Here is a 20,815-nt window from a genome sequence, read left to right as displayed (position 1 = left end):
ACGTTAAACAAACAAACATTGTCATTGAATGTAATCATCCAATAACAACATTCCCTGGCAATTAAGCAAGGTGCATGAGTGCCATCACCTTATGAAGAAAGATCACAATCTGCATGCTTATTATTTTATAGAAGATACACATTTTTCTTCCTACATTGATGATGGCTTCATTCCATGTTGGTGCTCCAATAAGCCAGCATATATCAACCATGTCTTGGCACTACATGGAACAATTTAATGGAATGTCGCCACTAAATGTTAATTACTTACACGTGCGTTGGACAAGTTGTCCATCATGAAAAATGTCTCATATACATCTGGCTCAGCGACATTTACTCTCACTGAATATTGGTCGCATCATTCTCTATGGGCTTTTGACTTTTTTTTTGGACCTATTTAATAAGATGAACTGCAGGAAGTCAGAGTTATTGAGTTTTGGCAGACTTCCTGAAGCTGTAAAGGGGCAGAGTGCAAAACCTGCAGGGTTGTGCATTAGAGCACGATTGTCCAAAATCACATGTGCAGTAAAAAGCATTGAATGGTAGTGTGCTGCATACATAACAGTACTGTGGGTAGGCATCCCAAGATTGCATTTTGCACGGCTACAAAGGTTCTGCTAAATGTATCAAGGGTACCATAAGAGTGCCAGGGAACAACACGGAAAGCAAATATTTAGGTTTCTATGAACGGGTCATTAATCAGACGTCAAACCTCCCCTCCTGTCAGCTGCAGCATCGACACTAACCAAATTGCTAGCCTTTGTTTCTTGTGGCTATTTATTTTCCCCCACAGTTTTCTATCAGTGTGTGGTTTTTGTTTGGTGTTATCTTCTGTCTGCGTCTTTTGTTCCTTTTAAAGCACTTATTTTAAGGACAATAGTATGCATTTATCCTGCAGGAGATTGTGTTTTGGTCAGTAATCGTTAGGAAAATGGCTATGGTTATTCACATAAAAAAAACAAAAAACAAGAGAAATAGCTGTGGACATTTGAAAAGATAGCGTAGACGATTCCTCCACTTTCTTTGTTCCCCCCGGTCTTAAAACAAGCAATTTGCTCAGAATAGAACGCAGATAAACACACAAAAACATACATATCCACATTATGTGTGTGTGCTGCACTACAACAATGTCCACACTGAAACTATTCTGCTTCTAAGTTAATTGGCAGTGTGTGTTTTTAAATTGGCCTGTCTGACAGAACAGACTGGCCCAGTATTTGTGTGTTTATGTGTGTGGTGCGTGTGTGTGGTGTGTGTGTGTGTGTGTGTGTGTGTGTGTGTGTGTGTGTGTGTGTGTGTTGTGTGTGGCTATGCTGCAGTCTTAGGTCTCTCCAGTGGAGGAGAGCAAGAGAGACAGCATTTGAATTGTTTAATATCCCCCATCACTCCCTCCTAAACAGTCAGTAATCACACACACACACACACACACACACACACACACACACACACACACACACACACACACACACACACATCCTCAGAAAATGCAATCTTCTCTGCTGAAATGAAAAAGGAAGCTTAGCCTTTTGGCTTGGTGTGTACGTGTGTGTCCACATCATTTGCAAGGCTCCGTGAGTGTGTTCATATGTGTGAGTGTGCATGCGTTAATGTGTGTGTGCTTTCCCCAATTTGCTGAGTGTCATGGCAGAGACTGCACCACCCTCCACCCTTCGGTATATTGCCACATATGTAATAATATTAACACAGCTCCCCCGAATGAGAACAACCCTGTATGCATAATTTATGCTGTATTCTGGCTCAAAAAGCCGTCTAGACGCCATGGTATGTACATTCATGCTGCTTCTATGACAAAAGTGTGTGTGTCTTTTTCTGTCCTTTCTGAACCTTATCCAGCTCCATCCTCTCTCCCTGTTTTTCCATCAGTCTGATAAATGAGAGATTATTCCCTTTCTTTCTCTTCGTCCATCTTTCACCACTTTCCTCTTCTTCTTTGGCTCTGCATCGTCACTTAATCCTCCTCTCCTCTCATATCCCTCTCTGCTTCTCATTTTCTATTATCTCCTGTTTTGTCTTCATCCAGTATCCAGCTCTGGGTTTCCTTAAAATTACTACACTACCAATGATCATCACCACCAGAATCAACCACCACCACTAAACCTCCCCATATATCTGCATCCCAGCTGATGTACTGTATTTACTGAAAATTAGCAGTCTCATTAAAATTCTTGACTGCACCACATACTATGTTGTTTTTTTGATTTTACTCTTCTTCTACTTCCTTTCCTCCAAACAGAAGGTTGGAGGTGGAGGGGAAAGTGGGGTGGGGGCTCCTTTGGCATTGATGTGATGGTGGGAGGGGTGGGGGAAGACGAGGAAGAAGATGAGGAGGAGGAGGAGAAGTGGATGAATAAGGGGGATGTTTACTTTAGAGGTCGGCCCTGCACTGTCCACCTGAAAATTGGTTTTGTTGGTGGAGAGAGGGAGAGAGAGAGAGAGAGAGAGAGAGGTAAATGAGAAAGGGGTAGTAAAATAGCGCAAAATAGCAGGAACAAGATAAATAGATTGCAAGAAGGACACAGACTGAGAGAAACTGCAACTGTGAATGAATGAGAGAGAGAGAAGGAGAGAGAGAAACAGACAGAGGGAGAGGGAGAGGGAGAATGAGAAGGGGGGAGCATAGTTGTCATTAAATCCCCCTCTCTCAAATCAGAACTGAGATTCAGAGGCCACTTTATCTGGACGGACAGACGGTCCTACGGTGTTGAGCAACAGGGACGCTTTGAGTGTGTGTACCTTAATGTGTGTGCTTAAAAAATGCACACAACACAACACACACACACACACACACACACACACACACACACACACACACACATGCATGTGCATTTATTTAGCTGTGTGTGTCTGTTTGTGCTTCTGTGTGCCACTGATCTGTGTGAATGTGCTGTATAGGCAGTCATGCCCAACTTTGAGTGTGTGTGACATGTAATTGAGCCCTTTGAAGGTCAGCGTCCCTCTCTTCCTACTCACCATTGTTGGTTGTTGTGTTTTTTCCCCTCTCCAGTTTTTTGGCCTTGTGTCTCAAAATGGCCTCCCTGTCCTCCTTCCGCTGTCTGCAAACAGAGGAATGAAGGACTAATTTTGATCAACTAACATAAATGTATACAACGCGAGGAACCTAAAATCGCCACTCCTCTCTGTGTGTATTGTCACACCATATAAGCACCACTGCCTTTTTTTCTTTTTCTCTCTTTCTTCATCTATTTGTCTTTCTCTTGATTTGAAGTGTGGTAAGATTCCAGCTCTTGTGTTTCTTGCTTGAGCTATTACATTGCCATTTCTAGCCGTGTCACTGGGCAGATACAGTTGTTGTTCATTACTGGGACTAGTCTTTGTCAGTTCAATGGGTCTTGTAAGCTGTTAATTATCTGCATCTAATGCTGTTTGCCACCAAAACTTTACAAACCACCAAATTCTGACCATTATTTTATCTTTTTCTGTCAAATGTAATATCAAAGATCAATTTTGAAATGTGGAGAATGCCAAAGCTTGCCAAATTGCCCAAAATGCCTTGGTTTAATGACTTTTAAACTTCTTTCCAATGGGCTCCAGTGGTGTGTGCACAAAGGTATAATTGTATGTTAATGAGCATATGTGTGCCTACATTGCCTATTATTTGTCTGTATGTGCATGTGCACAGCAACAACAGGAAAACTGGCTTTGTGTTTCACATTCAGAGGAAAAACCTTCATAAGGTTTTTTTAATTGTATTTTTCAGGCCTATTCTTTTCATTTCCTGTCTTCCAGTGCAAACACAGATTGATTTTATGTTAATGTATGCAATATTTATCCATGTTAAGACAGCACATGTGGAAATAGAGAACATGCAATGCTTTCTGGATATCTTCTGAACTTTTCATGTATACCGGCATTCCTCCTCAGCTTTTGATTTGTTGATTCTTGCCGCTGCTGCACTGCACAGGAAAGGAAGGGAGAAACGGCTGTTGCCTAGCAATCTGGTTGCCATAGATACCACCAGGGCTCCCTCCTAAAGAGTACACTGTTATGTACATTGAAAAGAGAGAGAGAAGGTAGGGAAGGGAGGGAGGAGAGGTATGGAGAGAATAGAAAAGGGGAGGAAGAGAGGAGACAGAAAGAGAGAAGAAGAATGGAAGTAGTTGAAGTATAGGAGAGAGAGAGGGAGTGGTGGACTCACAGAGGAGTTCATTAAGAATAACGTAAAGAATATGAGGAGAGAGAGAAAACAGACAAAGACAGAAGCAGAGTGAAAAGCAGAGAGTTATGCAAAAAAAAAACCTCTTCATGATTCATCATATATATTCCCCCAGACAATTGGAGTGGTGAAGGCAGGGTAATATCGGAGTCTGCTTCATTTGGTATTCTGTCTTAACATGTGGTGCTGTGGCTTGCCTTGCCGGCTGGTTGTTTTGTGTTACTCTTGTCTTGGCCACATTTGGATAAGCTCCCACACCTACCCCCCTCCCACTCCAAATACACCCTCACCCACAATCCATCTATGTCTGTCTGGTCGTTGTGTGTGTGTCTATGACTGACTGTAACTGTTACTGTAAAAAAACAAAGAGGAGAGGAGAGAATAAAAATCCACAGTGCAACAGTTTTATAGATGCCGTATTCATACATTATTTCTACTATAATACAAAAAGTCCGTATGTGATTTGAAACAATGCAATAGTGATTCAACATCAAAACTCACATTACAGTGCCATTCACTGGTGCACAAAACGATCACTTTTACAATTCTGGTTTTAAAATGCTAATTAGTAGTTAGCACAAGCAGCAATAGCCCCCATTACTGAACACACAAAGGAAACTGCACCACCTACAGAAACTCAAACTTTCCATTTCTGTGCCAAAATGCCACAAATAATGGGATGCAGCTTTCCACTTTAAATGTATTTTAGTAAAATTCTCCTTTGTATGCTCATGTTTTGTTTTAGGACAGCTGGTCATTTTTGACACGTGTACAGGGCTCACAGAGTATAGTGGACCATGTGAGGTTGGGCACAATTCAAACTGGATTTCACAGTCACATTCCCAGCCGGTTCTCTCCCTGGAACAAAATAGGATAAATTTTTTGTATTTTAACTCTTCATCGACTGGGACACAAGCCTGCACTGGCTAAGTGGCTCTTTTTAAGTGTGTGCAGCAAATGTGAGTACATGTGCACAAAGTAGGCACACACATATATATATATATAGGCTGTGTGTATTTGTGTCCATGTGTGATTTTTTTAAATGCACGCTTAATGGGGGAGTTAGTGTGTCTGTGTGATGTATTTGCATGTGTGTCTATTTGCTAAATGTGCACCTATCTGCAGACTGCAGAGCCTGACACACTCTGTTTCTGTGTGTGTGTGTGTGTGTGTGTGTGTGTGTGTGTGTGTTTGTGTGTGTTTTTCTGTTTCTGCGGGTCAGTGTGATTGCAAAGCAGCCATAGATCAAGTTTTATTATGCACCAAAACTGCCTCTGTCCTCTTTACTTTGCAATGTCATCTCTGCACACAAGCTCACATTGCACACAGACACACACACAGACACACACACAGACACACACACACACACACACACACACACACACACACACACACACACACACACACACACACACACACACACACACACACACACACACACACACACACACACACACACACACACACACACACAAATGCATGCATCCAGACCCACAAAGCGCTGAGAGTTACGCAACCTGCTGACTGGACATGAGTGAAAGTAGTACTTCTAGTGTGTGAGTGTGTGTGTATAAGGGTGAGGGGTGGGGTAGCTTTGGAGGGTGCAGGGATGGAAAAGGAGCAGAAATGGGGGAAAACAAAGAAAAAACGGTGCAGGCATTAGTGTGACAAAAGATGGATTGCAGGAAAGAGTTCCAATTTCCTCTTTGAAAGTAAAGCAGAGGGAGGAAAAAAAATAGATAGAGACCAAATAAGGAAAGGGAAGTGAAAATATGAAGCACAATGAAGCGCAGAGAAGAGATCGAATCAGAGGCAGAGAGAGCTGCAGCAATAATGAGAACGCATGAAAGTGCAAAGAGAAAGAGGACGGGGGAGAGAGAGAGAGAGAGAGAGAGAGAGAGAGAGAGAGAGGAAGCCACTGACTTTTCATCTGTGACTGACAGTTTCCATCCGACTGCATCTTTGCCTACTTGTCTGCATTGTTAGCATTTGGGCTATTGAGCCTTGTGAATGTACATGTATGGGCTTTTTATTTTTTATTTATTTATTTGTTTATCCTTTTGTTTCTTGTTAAATATGTGCGATTTCTGTGACTGTAATTATGTGTGTGGGTGTGTGTGGCTGGACGAGGGTTACAGGGACTCATTTATCATGTTAAAGAGAGCAAGTGGGGGATGGGACTGAGACTGGACGGCAAAAGTTATTATGCAAAGGCTTGGTTGTAAATCTTTGAGTGAGTGTGTGTGTGTGTGTGCACTACTGTACATTTGTGGTTGTGGGTGTTTTCATCTGTGTGTGTGTGTGTGTGTGTGTGTGCACGCACGTGCACTATACTCCTGAGAGGCTCTCCTCATTAAGCAGAGAGGCGACAGGAGTGCAGAGTGTGTGTTTTCACACACCGCTGCTCCGATACAACGGGAGCCACTTTTTTTTGCCTCCCTTCCTTCTTTCCCCATTGTGCTTCCTCCTCCTCCTCCTCTTCTTCTTCCCTCTCTTTTTCTCTTTCCTCTTTTGCCTCATTCGTTCTTGAAATCCTTCCCTGCCTCCTCCTTATTCTCTTCTTCCTCCACCTATGCACCTCCTCATCATCCTCACCCCTTTCTCCCGTCTGCTACTGCAGTACAGGAGTGTTTGTTGCCTTCGGAGAACAGATACACTGTGAAAATACGCAACCGCCGCTTGTTAATCCCTATCTTAACCTTAGCCTTGATTGAATCAAGTTTTTTTGTGATGATGGTAGCCATGACAACATGTTTCTTTGTTACAGTAATGGCTGAGTGTACCTATGTGTGTATCTACACAACATAATGGAATATAACTGAAGAAATGTAGAAGATAAAACAACAACAATAAATCACCTCAATCAATTCAAGCAAATCACATGCAATTGGTTCATATGCTTTACAGAAATATGCTATAAAATCAAGGAGCTGGCATACAAAAGTTAAAAAGTGAGGTGAAAGAAAAAATGACAAAAGTCAACAGGTAGTCCTATTTGTTTGTATGTTTGTGGTGGCAGAGGTAATTCCTTTTGGATGGAGGCACTAAGTTGATGAGGCTTCCACTGTGGCCGGCCAGAGGATGAGATTATCGACCAGCCAGAGTCGGACTGTGGTATTGATTCCAGGTCAAAGTCTGGGAGGGAGACGGAGGGGAGAGAGGAAGAGAAGGAGGTAGAGAGGTAGACAGAAAGGGAGATAATTTAGGGAGAAAATGGGGGACAATGCCAGGTTGAGGATACAGATATCAGGTCACGACTTCTTAATTTATTTCGTCCTGTACGTTCTCATAGTTTATCTCTTTTTGGCTCAGATTTCTTGCTCTGAAAGAAATGTTTTTCTTATCAGATCACCAATATTCACATATTCTTCAAATAAAAAGTATTTCTTCAAAGGGTTAAAATAATTTCATGTATTTCCATTGCAGTCCATTCTCCTCTGCTCCCATCTATCTTTTTTCTTCACTTTTGTTTTGACTTGAAAAAATATGATTAACCTCATATTGACTAGTTAAACTTTGCACTAGTCAAGTTTGTTTTTAAGGAGTTCTTCCTCAAATCCCTGAATACATAAATAATGCATAAAACATGATAGTAAGTTAAGTAAAGTGAGAAATGTAAGAATATAACATTATTTTGCTAAAAGTAAGAAGAGAGACTTCAATTAAAAAAGCAGGCAAGAGAGCGAAATAACAACGCAAGGTAACGAAGGAACAGCATGGAGGAGGAATGGAGAGAAAATGAGACAGGGGGAGAGAGAAATTATAAGCAGAGAAGGAGGAAGGATGGGGAAGGGTTAGATGTTGTGGGGGGGATAATTCCCAGGAGGATCTCTCCAACACTTGAAAGCTGTGAAGTGTGCGATTCTGCTCATATTCCTCCTGGTAATTGGAAGAGGAGCGGAGGGGAGAGAGGAGAGGGAGAAGAAAGGAGGGCCAGGTAAAGGAGGGAGATATGGAGGTAAGAAAAGAAAAAGAGAGGAGGAGGGTGGCTTAAGGTGGTAAAGATTTAGAGACAGAGAGGAAAAGCAGGAGAGGTAAAAACTAACGAGGGGGTTAGGAGGAAGAGGAAGAAAAATGAACTACCTGACTTGTGCCATCTTTCTTTCTTCAAGCTCTCATTTTTTTCTCAACCTGGTTTATATCTGTTTTATTTTGGCTCATTAGCTCACTCATCTTTATTCTCTCTCTATCAATGTCCTTAACCCTCCCTCCCTCTCTTTGCCGGTGATGGCGTGTCTGTGGTTGCAGGCAGCTTCTGAAACATGGCCGCAGGCGTTTAATCATTGATGGAGTTTTTCCTCCATGCAGGCAGGCCAGCGGGCAGCCCCGACTCACTCGCATGCGTCAGGACCTGCTGATTCACTCTCTAGGGCCTAGCAAGCACACGCATGCACGCACATGCGCACACACACACACACACACACACACACACACACACACACGTATGCACACAGGCACGAATACAAAGGCAAACAGAGATGCACACACACACACACACACACACACACACACACACACACACACACACACACACACACACACACACACACATACACCTAACTGTAGCACACATACACAGATAAACTGTAGCCTGGATGTGTGTGAATATCAACATGTGTGCCTGTCTAGTTTATCCCACCAGGGATTGTGAGGCCCAATCAGCAGCAGTGAGCCCAAATAAAGCAGCCAAGATAAAAGCAATTTATTCGACCAGAACAAGAAGACAAAAACGTGTTTGCGTTGGCTCCAGGGCTGCACGCCACATGTCTCTGCAGCTTTATACGTCTTTCTGCTGGACTCAGTAAACATCTGGCTGTGTTGTTCTTAAAAAAATAAATACAGTTTATGCTCATCCAGTATCATTCTTCATCGCCTGTATTCGGTATCTTATTTATATGGAGCAAGACTTCTTCATACAGTTTGCGCATATGGTTCAATGCTGTACTCTTCAGCCAGTGTGGCTAATCGGTCCTCCACTTTGGTCCTGACAGAAATATCTCAACAACTATTGGATGCCATGATATTTGGTACATAGGCTTACATTACTGTAATACTCCCTCAGAATGAATTGTAACACCTTTTGTGATCCCTTAACTTTTAACCTAGGGCCACCATCAGCTCTGAAATTGAATGTATCCGATACCATATTTTTGACCAAATATCTGCAGAACTAATGACATTCCCATCAGCCTCTGCTGTACTTTGTGCAGTGCTTAATGTTAGCATGCTAACACTCTATGAAGGTGACCATGGTAAACATTATACCTGAGCTGTGTCCAAAGTGACTCCCTGCACTCAATCCCTACTCCCAATATAATAGACACTAAACAGTCAGTGAGCAGCAAATTTAGATTTCGGACACTTATTAATTATAATCATTTTGTTTTGTACTGTAATGTCTTGTCCTTTTTACTGTCCAGTCCTACCGAGGACCCTCTCGAAAATGAGATGACACATCTCAAGAGGTATTCCTTGTAAAAAAAAAAAAAAATGTTATCACTGACAGGTTTAGTGTCCATAACATGTACACTACTTTTTTTCCATTCCACTGTACTACTGTAATTCTTGAGGGCACTATACACCACAGACTGCTAGCGTTATTGTATACAAAATGATAGGGACTACATTTCGGGATGTGTTGAACTTTTTGATAAAAGTAAAATGTAACACTATTTCAATGAAGCTGGACCTAATACTAGTTTGATGGACAGGAGAAGTTAAAGAATATATTGGAAATCATGATGTTTTTTGTTCATTTGACCAATTGACATATATAGCCTACTTACAAACTACTCCTACTACTATAATAATAATAATAATAATAATAATAATAATAATACAAATAATAATAATAATAATAATGATAAACTTCCTCTGACGTGCCAGAATTCAATAGTCATTTTCTATAATGAAACTCTCATAATTTGAAAAAGCTGACGCCAGCAAGATCTCATATTATAACTGGAAAAGGAGATTACTGAGAATGGAGCCATCTGTGTTGAAATAATACATTGTGAATTTCAGGTACTAGACAGTGTTTGTCTGTAGCCATGGTCAAGACAACCCACTCAATTCAGTATATACAAAAATGTTTAATCTCACATTTAGTAAATCTGTAGAAATCCTTGTGTACATGGTAACGAGTCTATTTGAAGTACATTTGATTATTATTTATATTCGGTGCTGTTACAGTAGTCGCCTTGTTATTCGTCATTTCACCACATAACGTAAAGCAGTAAAGTCCTATGCAGTTACATTCTCACAGCCTCTTGCTTTTTTTTCTCTTCTGCTTAGCACACTGCTGTTGAAATTTGCAGTAGCAGGTACAGCTTATCATTTTCCTCCCCTCCCTGTTCTCTGTCTGTCTGTCTGTCTGTCTGTCTGTCTGTCTGTCTGTCTCTCATCCTGATCAGAGAGTTTTTATTATTTTATTTCTCGGAGGATTAAAGCCAGACCCTGTGGAGTAGAAACCCAATCTTTCTCACTCCTCCTTCCCTTCTCATCCTCTTTCCCATCAAATTCACCCTCTACTCATAACCCTCCCCTTCCGGCCAAACAAGACTCCACCTTGAAATGGATGGATTAATGACCTCTCTCTGTCTCTCATATGAACACATACACAGTAACACCTGCAGCACTGTCTGTCTGTCTGTCTGTCTGTCTGTGTGGCTTGTGTGTGCTTATCTTCTGTCTTTCTGGCTTTCTATGCGTGCCTATATGTATGTTTGTAAGCGTGTGTAACCCACTCTATTGTTTTCACTGTTGCTCTGTCCTGCCTGGTGAGTCATTGTGAAGGACCTGTCCAGTGCGTTACATCTAAGAGAATAAAGCGCACATACAAAATAGTCTGCAGTGGTTATGTGATTGCTTCCATTAAAGTGATTATGCAATCAACAGCAGTAAGACTGGCAGGAGGCAGACAGGCAGACAGACAGAGGGATGGGGGGTAGATGTGAATGCATACACACACACACACACGTATATATACAGCACTCAGGCAGACAGGGGGAAATTCTCCCTTGTTAATAATCATTATTAAACGGCTTCACGTGGAGCACTTGCCTCTCCACGATCAGCATGACGGCAGGTCTGTCCTAACAAAATCCCTATTCACACACTCATACTTCTTCAGTTCCTCCTCTTCTTCCTCCTCTTCCACTCATGAAAATATTTACCAGACCCCAGGGGCTTCCAGCACACATCTCTATCTGTGCCTCCCACTTCCCACGTGAGCCCTGGTTTGGTGAGTCCCAGGCTCCAACGCAGGCCTGCAGTGCTGTTTTTACCAAAGCAAACAGATGAAAAAAGGAGAGAGAGATAGACAGGGCCTTGTGCCCAGCTGGGATGGTGTGCAGTCTGGCAACATGGACATAGCTACAGATCTCCTTTCCTTTTCTTTGTTTTACAGCTCAACATTTTACCTCTAATCACTTACTGTCAGTAGAGTACAATACTCTGTTGACGATATTTTCTCTTTCTCAGCACACCTAGGTGATGGCCGCTCTGTTGATCTTACTTTAACAGTCTTCCACTTTCAACTGTCTAGAGATTGATACAGCTCTTTCACTCTAGGTCATCATTCCATAACACTGACTTATGAGTAAACTTTGCCCCACATCCCCCTTTTCTAAGAGCCCAGACAGAAATAAACTGTATTCCCACTTTTACTTACCTGTTTCTCTTGTTTTTTTTCCTTCTTCCAGCCAAAAAAGCACCAGACGGTTCAGTGATCGCCAACGGCTACTGCGACTTCTGCCTCGGAGGCTCAAAGAAAACTGGCTGTCCTGAAGACCTAATCTCCTGTGCGGACTGTGGACGCTCAGGTAGGGCATCGCTGAAGGGGATGATTGGAAGGAGGAAGGCGGTCCTCTGTTGATGCACAATTTTAAAGTGTTTCGTTTGTTGAGTATAGATTTCATATTTACTATATAAATAAATGCAAGTTTTGATTCCTGTTATGCTTAAAATGGATGGACCATACCAGTGTTTTTGTTTTGATTTAGCCCATCTACTAAAAATCATGTACAGTATACTTCACCTTGCTGTAATGTTTTAGATTTTTGAGGTATTTCCTCACCTTGCAAGCAGCTAGTGGTTTACATTTCTTACTGCATGTTGAAAAGCAATATGCAGCGACTTGAAAATTACCCCAGATGGCCATTTGTTTTTAACTATGGTGGCCCTGAAGTACAAAATACATACAGTGAAATATACATTATTGGAGGTTCTCCACATAAAAATTCAAATACAAAAACGTACACATAGAATAATTAGAGGTGTTACTTTGGGGACTTATTGTCCTTAAACGCCACCATGCTTAAAATTAAATTCATGCCTGCTTTTATTTGTTTAACTTATATTGTAGTAGTTGTAAGTGCAGGTTAATTTGTCTGCACTGCATTCCCATTCAGTAACATAACTTATAAAAAAAAAAAACATACATGAACTTCACTGTGATGTTTTGCATTTTCGTAAATTATTCTCTGTACGTTGATTTTGCTTCTGTATGGAAAGGAATACAAACCTTGGCTGCCTGAGAGGTAGAAAACACATGAAAATGTCATAAACAATATGACATGCTTTGGAAAACAGTGGCTGTAAGTAAAATGTGCTACAATCTTCTCTGCCAGAAGAATTTCTCATTCATAAAACACACTTCCATTGCTGCTTAAGAGGTGTAAAAGTGCCAAGAATTTAAATCCACTTAAAAACCTTATACAGTAAGTGAGTGATAACACTATAAACATAGTTGGGAACAAGATTTGGGATTTTGTAAAGTTTTGTACAGTACCAAGAATATGAAATAGATGAATCACATGAGTTACAATTTCAGATATTTAACAAATTCCCAGTATATGCAATAAATATGAAGATACATGCTCTGCAGTCAGAAGTGCAAAAACACTCAAAAACACAAAAATAATGTTTTCAAGGTCAGAAATTAACTTCAATCTGGCACTATTTATTTTATTTTAGATGGTCATGTCACATTGATCACAGTCAAACAAAGATATTCATTTGCATTAAAATATTAATGGATTTTATAAGATGTACACTAATCTTGGTGTGATGTCATTGTCTGACCAAAAAAATCAAAATTGTTTCAAACCTTGTCTGCTGCATTTCTTTTAACCATGGCTTGTTATTCAACAACCTACTTTACAAATGTGATATACACCATTGTCTATTTCATCTTCTTGAGACTGTGTCCCATGTGCTGCAAGTTTGTGAGAGAATTACCTCTTTTGGTATGTATTGTGGTTGTGAATGGCCAACAGTAAATCTTATCAGAGTAGAGTTCAAGTATGATTTTTTAAATATGGTTGTATTATTTTCTTTCCCATTATAAGTCCCTTTGTTTTGGTTTTTGGGATGTGCTTGTATATTGTGGTTATTTGTAGATTGCAGTTGATGGTGCAGAATTTGTGTACTTATTACTTGATTGCATGTACTGTAAATACATTTTTATCCACATGTTTTTTTCATCTGAAAAATAAAAAAGCAGAACTCAAAAGATGTACGTGATTTGTAGTAAATGGGCTGCAGCATGCAAAACATTGGTATGGTCCTCTTCTTTATAACCACTCACAAAGAACACCCACAATGAAAGTAAGGAAACAAGGATGGCATAACAATATTTCTATTGTCGTGATCATGTAACAGCAAGTACCAGGACGAACTGTAATAATGGGTAAGAAGAGTATGGTGGCCCTGAAGTGCAAACCACGGCAGCAAATGCCACAACGCGACAGCAAATGCCACAACCCGACAGCAATTTGCCACAACGCGACAACAATTTGCCACAACGCGACAGCATTTCGGTACAACACGACAGCATTAGTAAGACTGAAACAGAAAGGGTAGGTACATGTTGGACACTGATCCTCGTCCTGATTGGTTGCACTGTCTGTCATTTACAAATGGGCCTGTGTACGTTTTGATAGTTTGTTTGAGAAAACCAAACGCAAAAAAATGGTCTCATTTGGGATTTTAGCAAATACATTTTTTCTTTTCTCCGTTTGACATTACAATTTGAATTGCTATTCTACATGCTTGGCTTTTATTTTGAAATATTTTACTTCCGCATCACCTCACCCTCCTCTTGTGATGTCAATCTTCAAACAGAGAAAAGAAAAAAGGAATTTGCTAAAAACCCAAATCAGACCGTTTTTTTCAGTTTGGTTTTGTCGTTTTTCATTTTTGAAATCAGAGACCAAAAAATGCAAATACGGTTGCATTTTCATTCATTCATTTTGAATTGAAACGAAAATCAAAAAAATAAAATGCTATTTCTGTTTGATCGTTTCTTGGTTCAAATGAAAAAAAACTATCAAAATGTACACAGACCCATTTGTAAATTACAGACCAATCAGGACGAGGATCAGTGTCCAATATGTACCTGCCCTTTCGTTTCAGCTGTCGTGTGGTGGCTAATTGCTGTTGTGTTGTGGCAACATGCTGTCGTGTTGTGGCGATATGCTGTCGTGTTGTGGTGAAATGCTGTTATGGGAAAATGTTGTTGTGTTGTGGCAAAATGCTGTCGTGTTGTGGCGATATGCTGTCGTGTTGTGGCGATATGCTGTTGTGTTGTGGCAAAATACTGTCGCGTTGTGCGATTAGCTGTTGCGTTGTGGGATTTGCTGCCGTGGTTTGCACTTCAGGGCCACCGTAGAAGTGAGATAGAAAACATTTTGAATGGCAGAGAAGTGGACTACAATGGAAAAGATCAGATGATTTTTATGTTACATCTGGAATTTCATTTATTGAAACTCCAACATTTTACATTGTTCTCAAGATTACATTTAAAAGTAAGCTTATGACCGATTTTTTCTGAGACGACTGAAATAACATTTCTTTTGTTAAATTTGTAATGTAAATACAGGAAAAATGCTGTCCAAAAATTATTTTGGCTAACTTAACAAATGCAATTTTCACATCTGTAACACACCACTTTCGAATTACAACTCAGATAAATTATCCATATGAAGCAAACAATCTGACGGATAGATAGAATGGATAGATGATGGATGACAAAAAGCAATGGTGAAAAATGTTGTGTCGGCTTGTGTGTGTGTGTGTGTGTGTGTGTGTGTGTGTGTGTGTGTGTGTGTGCGTGCGTGGGTGTGTGTGTCTGTGTGCACTCAGGCCACCCGTCCTGTCTGCAGTTCACAGTGAACATGACGGCTGCGGTGAGGACTTATCGCTGGCAGTGCATCGAGTGCAAGTCCTGCAGTCTGTGTGGCACCTCTGAGAATGACGTAGGTTCTTACTTTATACTGCATGTTAACTGAACACATGTTGCTGCACACACACACACACACACACACACAACAATACTACAACTGGACATACATACTGTAGTACATAATACTGGAAAACCCTTACATTTTGGTGGTATGCAGTCTTTTAGGTAGAGCAAGTTTAGGGGGTACTGATATTTATTCTTGAAGGAATACACTTTTTGAACAGTGATCCAGGAGCTTATTGAGATTCACTGGCTTGTTTACAGACGTGAGTGCATGAAGGTTTGATCCCTCTGGCTGAAGGTTGACCACTGGGCTATACTGCCCATTTGGTCCCACTGGGATGAAACTGACTCCATGAGATAATTTCAAAGATAAATAGATCTCAACAGGGAATTAATGCTATTTTAATCCTAAATTTATATTCAAACAAACTGTAGTGCAGACAATAAAGTCACAGTGTAGGTTTTTTTATATATATATATATATATATATAACTCTTTGATTTACATTATACAAATTCATATCTTTAACTATATACACATTCATAATCTTGTGTCCTTTCAAATCTGTTGCCATATAATAACATCTGTGTATGTGACTATTCTACTCTGTTCCAGGACCAGCTGTTGTTCTGTGATGATTGTGACAGAGGCTATCACATGTACTGTCTGAGTCCTCCCATGTCTGAACCACCAGAGGGTATGTACAACAATAAAAAAAAATACAAGCATTATATTCATGAGATTCATTGCATACCTGCAGTTCTCAAAAGTGTTTAAATCAAGGACTTCTGAACCTGAACCTGTATTTGGTCAAACTGCACAGCCCAAGAAAAGTCATCTGAGAACATTTTTGTTTGTACAGAATTATGTCACTGCCTGTTGTCTACTGTAGGTGGGGAGACAATCACAGTGAGGAGCGTGAAACCTGTGGTCAAAATAGTCAACTATCTCTTTTAGGCAGTGAAAGCATAACAATAATTTAACCTGCAGGACTCCTTATAAATCTGCATCTCTTTGTGGGAACATCTGAGGCTGCAAATGCCCTGATAGTGTGGCTATCATCACAGAAAAGGAGCTGGTTACATCTATTCAAATTAAACTAATTTGCCTACACATACATGATTGCTGCCTAAGGATGTTTGATGGCGTTGTCATGGAAATGAGTAGTAGGAAATATATTCTGTTTCCATGGCAAAAGTGTCACTTGGCTGAACATACAGTAGCGGTGGCACTTGTGTTCAACACTAACTAACAGTGTCATGCTCTGCCCACACATGCAACACTTTTGATTTACAGGAAAAAAATTTAAAATTCAGTCAGTTATTTTAGGTTTACTCTCAAGACGAGACCTGACTGAGCTCTCACATGGATGTAAACATATATTTTGAAACATACTGTGCTGTGCTTAATACTCACAGAACACCTTCAGGCATAATACAGTAAAGCAGAATACACTGAGAGCTTCACTTTAGCATCAAGTTAATGTTTAATAAATGTCACAAATCCCATGCTCAAATCCAAACAAACTAGTTGTCAAATCCCCTGCATCTGCAATCCACAGGCGCAGCATGTGGTGTTTTAACATGGAGCTTTAATTTACAGTATTACTTAACGCTCTGGGATTAATCTACAAGGCTTTACAATAGCAGTGATTGGACTTTTGATCTGTGATTTGCTGTGTGTGTGTGTGTGTGTGTGTGTGTGTGTGTGTGTGTGTGTGTGTGGTACAGGGAGCTGGAGCTGTCATCTGTGTCTGAGACAACTGAAGGAGAAGGCCTCAGCCTACATCACCCTCACTTAATCTGCGGAGCTGCGCCTCATGCTCTTGGCCCTTCATCCTCTCCCAAACCACTTCTTCTTCACCCTTCTCTGTGCCTCAGCTGCCCCCCTCCTCTTCTGATCTACTAGCCGCCACTTCCTCTACAATCCGTCCCAGTGTCCTTTGACACGACTGAGCACACAACACCCACAGAGCTGCACCCATTCTTGAACGTCTCTCCAGCGGCAAACCAACCTCCGTCTTTTTGTGTGACTCACATTCCCTGATGCTTGACCTGAACCCCCACCACCTTTTCCTGCTTTGTTTCAACAGAGGAATTCATCTGCTGGCAATACGTTTGCTAGCAAGACACGCACTCCAGCCTGCCAAGGGCACTTCAGAGGCATACTACTCCACAGGAACCCTCTTAAGGGCCCTCGAAAGAGCCCTAATGATCTTCAGCTGCAACTCAGTCAAGTAGTGAGTGAGAATTAATAAGATGGATAGGTGTTAGGCCGAGGACAGGGCTTGGAAGACCCTGGATAACCATGGAACAGTAGGTTTCAATGTTAGCCAACTGTGAAATATACACCTAACCAAAATTTCATTTTCTCCCTCTGTCTTTTACCCTGTATAGCAGAGTTGGGATGTTGAACTCTGCTCCACTATTTATCTGCAGGGCTTGCTACCCTGTGCAGTTTCAAAGGGGAGTGAATTGTACAGAATTCAGACTGATTCGCTATCTACGCACTCTTCAAAACCCCCCCTCACTGGCAAACAATGAGAATCTGGTCAGGAACTCAGACCATCGTTGACCTCACTTCATCTTCTCTCCTTGCATGGGGTTTTCACAAATGAATGATGCATTTTGATTTTGACACTGAAGGTTTTAGTGTTTGGATGTGATCCTCAGATGAGAGGAGAGATGGATTTTTCTCTACTCAGCTATCTCTGATCAAACAGTGTAATAAAAAAATGTCAATTTAGCATTTGCATCTCACACAAATCCTTTACCTGACCTTTAATCACCCTTCCCTTCTATGAAACAATGACTGTGAAGCCAATGCGAGACTGAAATGCTCCTGGTGCTTGGTGTGTATTATTCTGTGTGTTAAGAATGTAGGATTGATGTGTGGACAATGCAGAACTTTGTCTGGGCCATATGCCGAGGCCTAAAAGCTTCTTTTTTTATGATTCCTTTTTTATTTTATTTTTTTCATTTGCATGTTATTTTAATTGTTTTAAAGACTTTTAATTGAAATTGAAAAGAAAGCACACTTAATTCGCAATAATGTGTTTGTGATATGAACTATTTGGGCCAAACTGGGTGTGTTTTAAACTCTGTGTGTGCCTGTGTGTCTGTTTGAGTGAGTTTATCTGAGCACTACAGTAATTGTAGCCAGCTCCATGCTAGGTGGTTCTGTTAGAGGATTTGAATACCATGAAGGTAATGTGAATGTAAGGAAATTAAGCATTTTCCTGTTCAAAGTTGAGACAAAGTTATTGTTTTGCAAGTCACAAGTCTCAAGTCTTGGCACTGAAGTCCTGAGATGTATTTTGACATTTTGGGCAATAGAAATGAAAGTCAAAGTGTAAAAAATACAAGTTATGGGTTTATAGAGAGTTATGTGCCAGTCTATTTCTTGGCAGAAAGTCACTGTTCCCATCAAGAAATGGTCTGGCACATAACCCCTTGTAAAACTATAAGTTGTCACTTTTACCCTTTGGTTTTTGTACAGATTAAATAGATGAGATATAGACAAGACACCTTTAGAGATGCAGGCAATGTAGATGGATTTTGTTACCTTTTTACAGAGCCAGGCTAGCTGTTTTCCCTGCTTCCAGTCTCAATGCTAAGCTACACTAACAGTGTCCTGACAATATCGTCAATAAGTGTATTTCCTAAAATGTCAAACAATTTCTCAATATCAAGTTCAAATCCTAAACATGAAGATCTAAAATGTCATGATCTCCTTGCCAAATATAATGCCAGTTAAAATTAACTTCATAGTAAGATCTGGATTTGATTTATCCCTACGCATGATACTTTTTGTCTGTTTTTCCTCTTTTTTTTCTCTCACAACCCTCTAATTTTAATACATGACATTTAGGACAACACATCTTGGCTAAATATACACCATATCACCACAATACACTGACTGTGTCGAGGGTCATTGATTTTATGTTAGCAAAGAGGCTAAGTTCTTTGGTACTAGCTTAAAGCGATACTCCAACCAAAATATGGCTTTTTGGGATCAAACACTTAACACCCGCCTTGAACGGTGGCTTTGAATAGACACTAAACCACTCCTGTAACTTAATCCACTTCTCAACTGTATCTACACAGTCATCGTATCACCTAAATATGACTAAGTACATTGCTTTCTGTTTGACACTGGCTAACACATTCGAGCAACATACAGAAGCTTTAATAACATAATTTTGTATCTTTGGGCTTGGCGAGGGTATCAAAAGGCTAAAGTATAAGTGAAGTGATTGGTGTTAAAGTCAAAGTCACAAGTTAAATTAGCATGCTAGCTTGCCAGTTCTGTTTCAAAGTGAAATATTGTTTTAGCACCTTTGTGTCCTGCAAAACATGAGGTTTTGTAAGAGTGAAACTTTGTAAGACATTTTGTTTAAAACAATTCTGCTGTCTGCAGGTCTGCTCTGCACGTTGGACTCTAGTATAATACATCAGCGTGAAGACCAAGCTGAAATAAATCTCTTTTTTATTTTTAATCCAAAGGCCCATTATGTTTTCCTCAACCAGTTTGACTGAACTTCTCAAGGCAACTTTAATGGGCACATTACAAGATAGCTGAAGTGCAAGTGCTGATTTGGGAGGATGTTTTCAACATTTCTGAATGATTTGATAGTATAGAGAAGGCATCCATCCAATGATGTGTGAGGTTTAAGTTTGAAGACAATAGCTGTAAATAGTGGATTGAGTCAAGGGCAACAAATTGCCATTTTATACATTATTTCATATTCTTGTGTACATATCAGAGTATGAAACAGGACAAAACCCGGTTGGTTTTGATTTGAATGAAGAACTCATTTTAATGCTGCATCATGTCTCTAAATGGAAACGCGCAAGATCAGATGGCTTGTGAGAACACACCTGAACTGTAATTGTGTTTGCCATCTGATACAGAAAGACACTAGGTGCAAATACTGTGCTACCCCTCAATTCAATGTGACTCCACTGATGCATGAATGCCACCTGAAATGTTTCTGATTTCATATTTTGATATTGTCAGTATTGATTTTTTAAACGATGATGAGAAATAACCTTTAATTTATGTGCATTTCATGTTTGTTTCCTTGTTTGGTTTTGTAATCTCTGTCTTTTTACATTTTGCACAGCGTGGCTGCATTTGCTCCCCAAGTGTGTTTATGCCTCTGTGTGTACATGTATGTGTGTGTGTCTGTATGTGTGTGTATAACCACTTATGATTACGAACCAAAATAGTGAATTATTATTATTTTGCAGACATTTTCTTCTCAGTGGAACCACTTGCATGACACAGCACTGCTAGATGATTGAGTACAGATGACAACAGTGTACTTGAATGTACACATTTCACAAAATGCACTTGGATAAAGAAGAATGC

General features: G+C 40.3%; 1 protein-coding gene across 1 annotated transcript in view; it reads left to right on the top strand.

Annotated features, from left to right (window-relative positions):
- dpf1 (double PHD fingers 1) overlaps window positions 1–17,243 on the top strand; it is a 39,386-nt gene extending 22,143 nt beyond the window's left edge. The window contains exons 9-12 of the mRNA XM_078246690.1: window positions 11,898–12,017; window positions 15,340–15,452; window positions 16,058–16,139; window positions 17,173–17,243. Of these exons, the coding sequence (XP_078102816.1) occupies window positions 11,898–12,017; window positions 15,340–15,452; window positions 16,058–16,139; window positions 17,173–17,243 (386 nt within the window). The remainder of the gene's footprint in view (window positions 1–11,897; window positions 12,018–15,339; window positions 15,453–16,057; window positions 16,140–17,172) is intronic.
- The last annotated feature ends 3,572 nt before the right edge of the window (window positions 17,244–20,815 follow it).

Source organism: Sander vitreus, chromosome 3 (genome assembly GCF_031162955.1).
Source record: "Sander vitreus isolate 19-12246 chromosome 3, sanVit1, whole genome shotgun sequence".
In the NCBI taxonomy this organism is placed as follows: Eukaryota; Metazoa; Chordata; class Actinopteri; order Perciformes; family Percidae; genus Sander; species Sander vitreus.
This window is presented reverse-complemented; position numbering and strand designations above follow the sequence as displayed.